The sequence below is a fragment of the Cygnus atratus genome, chromosome Z (assembly GCF_013377495.2).
Source record: "Cygnus atratus isolate AKBS03 ecotype Queensland, Australia chromosome Z, CAtr_DNAZoo_HiC_assembly, whole genome shotgun sequence".
Classification (NCBI taxonomy): domain Eukaryota; kingdom Metazoa; phylum Chordata; class Aves; order Anseriformes; family Anatidae; genus Cygnus; species Cygnus atratus.
Genome location: NC_066396.1, coordinates 28,228,022 through 28,239,836, shown reverse-complemented (window position 1 = coordinate 28,239,836; position 11,815 = coordinate 28,228,022). Strand labels below are relative to the sequence as shown.

At 50.3% G+C, this 11,815-nt stretch overlaps 1 protein-coding gene across 1 annotated transcript; it reads right to left on the bottom strand.

Moving 5' to 3' along the window:
- Positions 1-2,453: 2,453 nt before the first annotated feature.
- On the bottom strand, positions 2,454-9,683 carry DMRT3 (doublesex and mab-3 related transcription factor 3). The gene is made up of 2 exons (XM_035565856.1): positions 9,245-9,683; positions 2,454-3,418 (listed from the first exon to the last, which is right to left on the bottom strand). The coding sequence occupies exons 1-2, from the start codon at positions 9,681-9,683 to the stop codon at positions 2,454-2,456; spliced, it is 1,404 nt and encodes a 467-aa protein (XP_035421749.1).
- Between the last annotated feature and the right edge of the window lie 2,132 nt (positions 9,684-11,815).

The following is an 11,815-nucleotide window of genomic DNA, read 5'->3' as shown; positions in this document are numbered from 1 at the left end:
AGTTATTTGTTGTTGGTTTGTGGTTTTTTTCTTCATTTTTTTTCAGAGAACATTGTAATAAAAGAGATCGAATTCAAAAATCATGTTACTGACCCTGCATTTTTCACCAAAAGTGTTTATAGTAAGAACAGTTCACCCCAATGTAGCCAAAGGTCACCTTTCTTTGAATGATATGTCCCAATTCCAAGACGTCAAATTTCTGTTCACTGCAAATCCACTGGCCATAGTGTGTAAAATCACTATGAGTTGTCATTGTCGCCACTGTTTGGTCTTCCTGCTGGAGAAGATTCACCCTCTGTAGCAAACAAAAAAAAAAAAAAAAAAAACAGACAAGCAAACAAACAAAACAGAATTCTTTCAACCTACAGGGATGCCTAGACAAAGATCTCTGCTGGAGGGAAATCTGTTTGGTGCGTGAGCTCAAAACCAGAGCTCCTGGACCTGTCTGTTCTCATCTTGCCTTTCACACCTAATTTCTCTGTGGTGTTGGAGCACAGTTTTTCACTACCTCATCCCTTTCTGTTTGCAAGATCAAGCCTATTTTATCTATTACTTTTCTGTCTGGAGTGGCTTGAAGATGAATTTGTTTACAAGTGACATGTGAATATAGGCAAAACTGTCAGTACAAACTGTAATTTTGCATTTATGAAAATTACAGATGTTTTTTTCCATTTCCATAAGGGAAGCTATTTATTTTCTTTCCTCCCTCCCCCCACCTTTATGTCTTTGCTCTCTAGCATATACCTGCGAATTGCTACGGGTTGATTGAACAGGTTGGAAAATTATGAAAGAAAAAGGATCTTTCTGATCATTTATCCCCCAAGGAAAATAAAATCATCATTTATTTTATTCTCCTTCTTTTTGTGCTTGTTCAATATCATTATAAAATGCAAGATTCACTGGGTGCACAAACATTACAGAATATGAAATGCCAAATGAGAATATGGGCACTCATATTAGCAATGACACCAGATAACACGCCTGATATATATAATACAGTCTTAAAGCCCATCTGCTTTAGAGCCCCTCTTCAGGGCAACCTCAACTGGTTTTGAGGGGTAGGTCTAACCTATGTACCTGACAGGACTGCCAGCCATTTCATCTGCACTGAGAGTTGTGTTTTGGAAACATCAGCAGTCAAGCAGATGTGGTCACTTGTGAATGGTTGAAAAAATGGCACTAAAACCTTAACAAACTTCTAAGTGGACAATGAATTTAGTGGCATTCATCACCAGAAGCAATTCCTAGTGTTACTCTGAGACATGTAAGATACGCAGTGGAATCAATCCATGCAAACATGCAATAAAATGTTCAAGTCATCACTTTTCCAGATGCAGGAAAGCTGCCGTTTAATTCAACATTGTTTCAAAGAAAGGCCTGCTATTACATCCTATTTCCTTTTTTTCTACTTCTATAGTATAAGAAAAAAAGATGTTTCTGAAGCATTGGGAAAGCCTTTTTTTTTTTTTTCTCTCTGATTGCTGTGATTGTAGCAAGTTCTGCTTTACTCAGCTGAACTTGGAAGAGTCTGTAGCACACATCCAAGAGAGCCCAGCTTCCTCGATGATAACATTTGCCTAATCTCAGTTGCAAGCTACAGGACAGGGAGCAGAACCTGGACTGGGAAAAACAGGCTTCCCTTGACTGCAGTTGCTGGAGCTAGACATTTTAACCCCAGCTGAGGATTAATCATCTCTCTATCCTCAGAAATGTCATTTGCCCAATATAAATGACATAAACCAAGATCATCATCTTAGTTTATTTTTCTAGAGTCCTTAGCATGCTACATTAACCTGACAATGTTTAATCTTGTGTTCATTTCACAATACACTTCATGCAATTCACAGCTGTAATTGGTTTTACACTGACATTACACGTTTCAACCTAGCCATGGGAAAAGAATAACTCTTAAGATTATTTCTCTAAAAAGTGTCCAAGCTCAAACAGCACAGAAGCAGTTCATGCTAGTTTCATGTGCATAATTCTTTCTTCAGCCTTTTCTTTCAATGCAAAGATGATGACTGGTCCTTGTTCTAGTCCATTTGCAATTGAACTACTTTTGTTTGATTTCTTATGTCCTGAGGAGTTCTCTCTTATAAAACAGCATTCAAGTATTCTAGTTAAATATCCCCAGTTGTCTGAGTTAAGGAACAAAGTAGACCTTGAGCTACTGTCTCTGTTACGAATCTTCCAGAGTCCCGTAACTGATAGCCATAAAGTCTTCCTTTGTAGTACACACTCAGCGCAAAAGCCAGAGTATTGCTATTTGGCATTATCCAGTGAAGTGCAAGAAATTAAATAAGTTACGTCTTTATTGCTATAGTACAATACCAAGCAAAGTCACTTTCTAATACAATTGCAAGGGTTTCATAGGGTATACATCTCTCCTCTTCGGGCCCAGTAGTTCAGCTGCACTGCAAGTATCACTTAGTTATCACACGTCAAATGTCAGTCTAAGAAGATGTGTTGAGTATTCTCGAGTCTGAAGAATCAGACCTTTCGTCATACTCATCTTCTGTGTAGATAGGTTGCTTAGACACAATAGGACATCCATCATCAGGGATTGAGATCCGAGGATCTTCTGATGAGCGAGAAGGAAGGACAGGAGAGCTTCGGAAAACGCTGGCCGAGTTGCTAGAGAAAGGACTGACATACTGAGACCGCAGCTGGTACTGCTGCTGCAGTGTCATGGTGTTCCACAAGGTGACATCGTTAGGCAGGAAAGGACTAGACTGGTTTCTTGCCAAAGTATTCCTCAGCATCAGTGGGTAGCGTGGCGGTTGAGGGAAAGGGTGCTGCAAAGGTACGGCCAGAGGATTTGGCACGACATTACTGGAATCAGCAGAGAACCTCAGTGTGTCGGGAACCCTAAAGGCCGAGCCCACAGACCACTTGGAAGAGGAAATAGGGTATGAGCTCAGTGTGTGTTCGAAAATGTGCCCATTGGAAGGCAAAACAAGACCATCTGATTCTGCAGAAGTTCTCTCTCCACTGGCCACCGAAGACCTACTGGACAGGAGAACCTCAACAGCACTCACCAGGTCACCACCACATCCCTTCAGGATCAGCTCCAGCACAGTCGGCTTTTGGTTAGGGAAGATCTTTTTCAACACTTCAAGCGGAGGTCTGTTGGCTTTCAAGCTGAAAGGTAATGAAACTGTCCCAGAGGGACCTTCTATCAGGAGGTGGTTTTGCTCTGCGTGGTACTTGGGGCTATCTGGACGGCTCTCTGTGCTACCACCATTTTTCTGAACTGCATAACCAACCTCATCCACGGAAACAATTTCAGGGCTTTCAGGGGTGAAGCAACTTTTGGCTTTAGTCATGTCTGGGGAACTCCTTTGGTCTGTGTCTTTGTCACTGTAGGTCTCGGCATTGTCTGCTCCACTGGCATCACCCAACCGCTCCTCATTCACGTCTGCAAAGGAAGGCAGAGAAGTTAACAAAAAAGCTGAGGCTAAAAGCTTTTATGGTCTTTATGGTCTTTTGAGGATACATTCTTCTTAAAGGGAACAGAGCAAGATCCAAGGGAAAAAAAAAAAAAAAAAAGCATTTTTCACAGAGATTCTGCTAAATTTAGGTTGTCATTGCAATATCTCATGAGAACAAAACTGCAGAAAAGTAATTGGACATGGTCTAGGTATTTTATGCTTCCTTATAGGTATCTGTCTCATTCTTCCACACACACAAGAAAAGCCGTTGTCATTTTTGTGCTTCATTAAATATGCTATACCAATCCTCCCTCACCGGTTACCAGAGAGCAACATGCCACCCAAGTGAAAGCATTCTTAGAAGAACTTCAGCACTTTCACATCATAATTCTTCACTTGCACAGTCTCACTGACTGGGAGTTAACATTATTCAGGGGGCACTTGGGAGAAGAGAATTCCCTCTGCAAGTCCAACAACACTGGTGGAACCACTCCATCATGTCTAGTGGCTCAAGGTTAAAGAACTGTTCAAATAAATCAGTGTATTCCAGTTCTGTTTCTGCAGAAACTAGTTCTTTCCCAAGCAAGAACCACAGGTTTTTCTTCCAAACCTGAGCACAGCTGATGCCTTGAACCATTAGAGCATAAAACTTAGAAAAATTTTTCTTGGAAAGAACCTCTGGAAAGCATCTGGTCCAACCTCCTGTTCAAAGTAGGACTCACCCAAAACCTAGAGCAGGTTCCTTGGGTTCCTGCTCAGCTGAGTTTTAAATACTGCCAAGGATGGACAATCAACAACCTCCCTCAGCATTTGTTTCAGGTACCTTGTTTTTTGTGTTCAAAACTAAGGGCAAGAGCTGAGTACAGGTCTGAAAACAAGCCCTTGATCACGCTGTTGCCAGAAGGACACTCAAAAATGGAGATACTCCAAGTCTCTGGTCACTTTGGTAAAGCCTGGCCAGAGTATGGAAACCTTTGAAACAAAACCACTAGTCAGAAAGAATAAAAGAATAAAAAAGATTGACAGCTTTCACAGCTTATGCACAAAGGGGGCAATGTATTTGCTTGAGATTATTCATGGACATTTTCCAAGGATGCTGTTCTTCTGCCCTCCCTCATACAGTGCAGCACCAATCTCCCTTACAAACATCAATATCTGGGGAAAGCAACACTGTGCAAGATGACATTGACAGGGACTGCCTTAACTTGTTCACAGGACAGTGCTTTTGAACACCCTTATGTGAAATATTATCTGCAGAAACCAATACAAGCATTTGCTTGGTTTCCCAAGCCCATGGTCATCAGCCCAACTAGATACAGAAGCTTGTATGAAGTAAGCAAAGGCTTCCAAAACGTGCTCGTGACCACCCCTGCCAGACTGACAAGGAAAACAGGTCAGTTAAAGGCACGCCAGTGGGTCAGCCTCACTGCCCACCACCCCAGTCCTGCCTCCCTCTCACCCCAGGAATGGACAGGGCATTACTGGTGCAATTCTCCCACCTTTGCACACAGAGAGAGGAGTCAGGGTCTGAGTGAACCTCTGCTGGGCAAGAGGTCGCCGTGCTCTCCAGAAAGGGAGTCATATTCCTCTGCCAGAAATAAATTAGGAGCTCCTGGCAGAGGCAGCGGGCGGCCAGCATGACCAGGGGAGGTTCTCCACATGAGGATGGCTGGTGTCAGGAAGGAGCCATGGGCCATCCTAAGGAGCTGTGGGATGCTGCTACCTCAGGCTGCAGGGGATGAGCAAGGGAGTGGTGCTGAGGAAGACAGACAGCCTTCTGAATGTCTCACCCTTCTCTTTTATGTGTGTAACCTATGGTGGGTACCCAATTTTTAAGAGGTTATCCTCTCTGTCCGGTGTTAACAGAGAGGCAGCAGCTCTTCATGTAGGCATATGATAAAGAAGGCAATGTACGTGTGCATTGCATATACTCACTGTGTCAGTCTTGCCCTACAGCCAAAAAGAAATGCCAGAAACATCCGCTAGCAAGCTGGTAACATTATCCTTCTGAGGGGGTGGTAAGACCTAGGGATAGCTTTTCCATTATTGGAAAAAAATAAAATAAAACAGGAGGATCACGCTACCTTTCCCTCCTAATCCTGTCACATGTTCATTACCACACGTTTATTACCTGAGCTGGGATGTTAAGAACAACTCACGTCTGAATGAATGGGCGATTTATACATCGAAGGCTTATCGTGCAGGCTTGAGGACAGCTAATTACCTCTGTCCCTGCCTCGCCAGATAGAGGGGCATTTAAGGGAGACGACGGTCCTAATTTCCATATAAATAGATTGCACTATGGTACCCAACATTAACGAGTGGACCACATGCAGGTAAACGCATTTCTATGCTACCGTGCTTTTCCGAAGTATCCCTATCGGCTGGTAACAATCGCTCACCGGGGAGAAAATATATACTAAAAAATAGAGTATGACGAGCTCTCCCTAACGGTGAATATACCCCCTCATCTTGAGAAATGATTATTTTCAAGATATTTCCGTTCTGTTTAGTTTTCAGTACCTTTAAAAGTGCCCTCACGAGGACTGGCTAAAAGAATTATTCAGATTCTTAAAAAAAAGGCAACCAACCAACCAAACAAAAAACCACCTTTCATCCTGCAGAAGTCCGTGTCTGCAGCACCAGCAGCCCCACGGTCCGTGCCCAAGCCCCCACAGCATAGGGGCAGGAAACAGCGGGGACCCCCAGCAGACCCCGCTCGGCTCAGAGGGCGAAACCCGCAGAAGTGGGGATTTCCGCGACTTTGGCAAAAAGCTGTTATCAGCACAGGGAGGGTTACGGGCGGGTTGCGTCCTTTATTATTATTATCATTATTATTATTATCGGTGGTGGTTTTGCTGTTGTTTGCCGTCTGTCCTTCCCCTCCGGCAGCATTTCTCGCTGTCGGCATCACCCACGCCCGGACCCCTCTGGCTGTGCCCCCGCCCCGGACACCGCCTCCCCCGGCACGACAAAAATCGTGTCCTGGCGACAGTCGCGACCTGCCGGAGGTGACATTTCGGCTTGGTTGAAACAGCAATCCTCAAATAACCAGCGGACTGGGAAGATTCGTTATAGATGCCCTCCCGTGGTGCTGAAATGTAGAAATGTCGCGGGCAGGTGTCAGTCCCAAATACCTGTACTTCCAGGTTAAAAGAACTCATTTTGTATTTAGCATACGCAGTCACTGAGTTTAGCCAAAGGTGTTTTTTTTGCACCACCCATACGCTTCACGCTAGGACGTTAGAGGTTTTCAGAAAGAAACCTTGTTCTCAGAGGACATTTAGTTATGTTTAAAAAATAATAATAAATACCTACTTCAAATTGCCTGCGTTCAAGTATTCACCTTGCCACCTCTGAGGAATCTAGGGGAATCGCCTTATTAGTATAAACGATGGATTCATCAAAAAACACGCATGCAGATACACACCCAGATCTACAGAGATGCTGTATAAATGAAACCCACGAAGCAGTACAGTTGGAGAACTGTGCATGCATTCACTGTAAAATATACACTGATAAACTAAGCTGCTACAAATTTGTGGCAATGTATATACCATTTTTTCCCTTAGGATTTATGCACTAAGGATCATGAGGCAAATATTGTAGAAGGGCCAAGTAAAGTAAAATGGGTGTGAGAGAGAAACTGTTCTCTTCGAGTTAATAACTTGTCTGGAAAACCTGGTCTAATGCTTTGGATCCAAATTTGCTTCCTTGATATTCCCACTGCTGACTCTGTTTAAACAGCTCTGCTGTTTGATTGTTAGGACAGCCCTTTCTGCAACACAGATTTTCTTCGAGCTCAAACACATCTGCTCTTTTCCCTATTTCTATTATTAGAATGCATTGATACCCGAAATATCAAAGCCACAAAAGCTAAGGTCCTGTAAAATTCATGAGTTGAGGCGGGGGGGAGGTTTCTGATTTGGGGTTGGGATTTTTTTTTTTGGTCGTTTTTTACTTTTCTTGTCTTTTTGTTGTTGTTGTTGTTGTTTTTTATTATTATTGGTTTTGGGTGGGTGATGGTTTATTTGGTTTGGTTTGGTTTGGTTTTCTTTTTTTTCTTTTTTTTTTTTTGTTGGCTCAAGAACACTTTTGCTCCCGACTTTCTTCCCTGTCTTCAAGTCTCATGTACTTCCCCGGAGGCTTGTCACTGTGTTGCATTAAGACGCCTACTCTGAAATTAGCAGAAGACTCAATATAGCATTCTATTAACCGCTTACACACCTTGATGACTGTTACCGAAACAGAGAAATGCAGCACGCGCTCGTGTGAGAGATGTAAGTGAGTGAGTATAGCATCGGGGGAAGGAATTTTTGGAGGTTTAGGACAGGCAGGAGCAGTAGGAGCAGCTTGTAGGTGCTCCATTTGCACAGAGCAGAACTTCCCAACTGTCCCACCGAAAGGACCTATTCCGGCAGGAAGAAATAAAATAAACGGATCTGATTCTAAAGCACGTCGGGAAATAGCTCCCCCGTACAGGAGCACCTTCCAGGAGACTGAAGTCCGGGGTCTAATAACAGGGCGGGCTAGGGGAGGAAATAATTACGTCCTCTCATCTGTCTGAGCACGATTTTAGTACACGTAGCGGGGAGAAAAAGAGAGAGAAAGCCCTGCCCTGTGCTCTCAGTTCTCGGGCTGGCTGGAAGCGAGCAGGTTACCAGCTTAAGGCGGCGGGCGACAAGGGAACCCCTCGAGGAGATAATTTTCTGCCTTGCCCTCGCCATTTCCTTTATTCGTAAAACAAATTTCTGGCTTGGTCTCACCATTTCCTACTTCCCCAAAAGCCGAAACCGAGCCTGGGGGCGAGGTCTGCGCCACTCGCACTGTTTTTTTCGGGGGCCCCGGGCCCCGGCTCCCCCCGCTCGCCGCGGGGCTTGATTTATGGAGACCTGCTCCGCTTTTTCGCCCGTGAAGCTGTTAGCAGAAAGTGCTGACTGGCTGGCAGGGAAGAATTTCTCATCGATACGCTTTGATTGTATTTTGCAAACAAAATGCCTGTTGCTTGGTAACATTTCACTTGAGCCTGACCTTCCCCAAAAGTTATTGCTATCAGATTCGATTTACACTGTCCTCCCGTGATTACTGTAATCTTTTAAGCTGGGAAGTTCATATATCAGGGGGAAGAAAAGTTGGGCGTGCAAGTCAATACCGTTCCTATCCGCCAGATTTATATCCTGCTGGCGAAGTTTATTTGTTTCACTTTCTGGAAGGAGCCAAGACGGATTTTTTTCCCGGCGTTTTGCCGGGGCAGGGAGCGGTGCGGGACGGCTCCGCGCCGCCGGAGGAAATCCGGGGCGTGGGGAGGGAGGGGGACACCCCAAATTCCCGTCCGGGGGGAACGGCGGGCGGAGATGCTGCCCTCGAGGGGACAGGGGGGGCAGAGGGCGGCCGAGCCATGCCGGGACAGAGCGGGAGGGGAGCCCGGCGCCGAGAAAACCGGAGCTCGCCCTCCCATCCCCATCGCACCCCGGCCCTCGTTACGCCGCGCCGACCCGCACAAACCCGCATAACGATGGACGTGCGGGTGGGTGCCTGCTCCCTCCCGGCCGGCTCGCAGAAACCGGCCCAGGAGCGGCACGTCGAGGGCACGGCTGCCCCGACGGTCTCCCCGGACCCGCACCGGGACATCCCCAGCCCATTCGGCGCCCGACGGGTGTCGGGCAGACACCGCTCCGGGAAGCCGGGGCTTCCCCCCTCCAACCTTCCCCTCCCCAAGGCGCCCGTCGGGGCGGGGGGGAAGCAGCCGCCCCCCGTCCCCTCGTCCCCGGGGCGAGTCGGGGACCGTGACCGCGACCCCGTCCCGGCCTCACCTGCCTTGGGGAGCGGCCCCGGGAGCGCGGGGGGCGGCTCGGCGGCCCAGCGCAGGGCGGCGGCGGCGGCCAGCTCGGCGGGGGCCCGCGGCGGCCCGGCGCAGGGCGGCGGCCCCGGGGGGGGCGCGGGGGGCTCGGCGGCGCCTGGCGGCCCCGGGAGGGCTCGGAGCGAGTCCGGAAGGAGGCTCTCCAGGCTCTCGTTGGCCTGCTGCCGGCGCAGCGCCACCTGCGCGGCCATCACCCGCTGCCGCTCGATGATGAGGATGCACTTCTCGCAGGTGCAGTCCTTGAAGCGGCAGTAGCGCTTGTGGCCCTTCAGCCAGGACAGCACGCCGTGGTTGCGGCACCGGGCGCATTTGGGCGTCCGCTGCAGCGGCGCCCGCGGCGGCTGCGACACCGGGCCGCCCATGTAGAGGTACGGGGAGCCGTAGCCGTTCATGCCCGCGTGGAGAGCGGGGGGAGCCCGGACGGCTCCGGGGCGGAGAAGGGGGCAGCGGGGGGAGGGCGGAGGCCGGGGCGACGGAGGAGAGGAGGCGGGTGGCTCGACGTGCGGGCTCTGCGGAGGGCCCGGCCCCGGCCCCGGCCCCGGCCCCGGCCCTGGCCCCGGCCCGCCGCGGTGGCACCGTCGGGCAGAGCGCTGCCGCCGGCCGGAGCGCCTCTGCCGCTGCCCGCGCCGCCCCGCCGAGCCCAGCGCCCCCCTCTGCCCGCCCCCGCCCCATGCCCGCCCCCCTCCGCCCCCCACCCGCGGGGAGGGAGGGACGGAGGGAAGGAGGGGTGCTGGGGGGCTCCTCTGCACCGCCGTCGGGGCAGCGGCGCTGCCCACCCTTCGCCGGAGGGGCAGCAGCGGGGGCTACGCCCCCCACGCCCCCCGCACGGATCTCTCCCTGCAAGAGACAGGGCGAGAGGGACTGAGGAGGTGTCCCCGTGGGGTGTTGCGACCCACGAGCAGCGGTGCAGTGCAGCTTGCCGCAGTAAATCCTGTCTGTGGCCACTGTCAGGAATTTTGAGCTCAAAGTTTTGTCAAAGTTTCGAAGGGCTGGAGCAGCGAGAAGCCGCGCCGGGAGCAGGAGCTGCCTTGGAGCAGCTGCGCGGAGCAGGGATGCGCTCGGCTCCCGGTGCAAATTGTGCCTCGGACCTGTGTGGGTCCGTTGTCCTGGCGGTGTTACTCGCCAAAGTGGCTACATAAATGCAAACGGTGGCTGCAGAAAGACACGTGCCATGCGGAGCGAGTCAACCTGCCCGCAGCCTTTTCGCTGCGTTTGATGCGGCTGGTTGGTGACTTTCTGCATCTCCAGCCGTGGAGAGGTTTCTCACTGAAACGCGGGTATTTCCAACATGGCAGCGAGAAGTTAAAATCCAAAGTGCAGTGCATTAGTGAAAGAAGGTGTGGGAATATCGGCTGGGGCAAAGCGAATTCCCTGCAAGGGTTTATCTGCTTGCGCATCGGTACCTGGCGGGAGCAGAAGTCCCGGCCCGGGGAGGCATCGGCTGCTCCTTGGGATTAAATCCGTTTCGCTGCCCCCAAATCTCCTTTGCTCTCCCCCGGCAAAAGGTGCCTGTAACTGTAACTGCTACACGAATTACACCATTTAACGAGGGTATTTAATTAGAAAATCAGGTTTAAAACTTCGTAAGTATTTTGCCGGCGAGAATAAGGAGCAGGGCGTACGCTATTACAAAGGCATTTGCGTGGCATTTTATTCGTCGGGTGTTTCTTAATTGCTCCTTTAGTTCTGGGAGGAGAGGGACTCGGGGCGATTTTCTCTCGAGGGCTGAGTGGTGTGTGTGAGGGAGGACGAGCACCCATGGGAAACATCCTCTGTCGTCGATTAACTGCACCCAGGAGGAAGGAGCACGGGGCGAGGTGCGGGGACCGATCCACTTTGTCGCGGGCTCTACATCTCTCAGGGCATCTCCGTTTTCATCCTGCTGCGGTTCCGAGCTGCCAGCTGGCCTCCCCCAGGCGCACCTCACACGCCTTTCAGTCCCTCTGGGGGGCGAGAAGGGGGGGACAAACGTGTCCTCCTCCACCGACCACCCAAACACTCAGCCACCTTCAGACTTCCAGGGGCGCGCAGCTCAGGGAGTGCAGCCGCCCTCGGAAACACGTCCCCCAAAACGAAGAAGCGGAGTGCGTGGGGTGAGAGACCCCCTCCCCACATCCTGACGAGCAGGACCTTCCTCTGTCGGCTCGCAGGGAGCCGCCGGGACCGGGACCAGGACCAGGACCGGGACCAGGACCGTCCCCGGGGTGCCTGCGCCCGGTGCCGGTGCGCGCTCCCCGGCGGAGCCACCGCGCCGCAGCCCCGGGCCGGCTCCGCGCCGGGGCCCCCCTCTCGCTTGGCTGCCCACCGGGCGTGGAGGCTGAAATTCTCGTTTGATATAGTGCCGTAATCCTTTTCTCGTATTTGATGGGAATGTTTCCCATACCCCGGTATTTGACAACATCTCCCCGTAGGGCCAGGTTCGTATTTATGTTAGCAAAACGTCCCCCGCCTGAAAGTCTATTGTAACCCAACACCTGACAACCCCGGTTCCCATTTCTGTTTGCAGAAAAGGTTTATTCAAGCA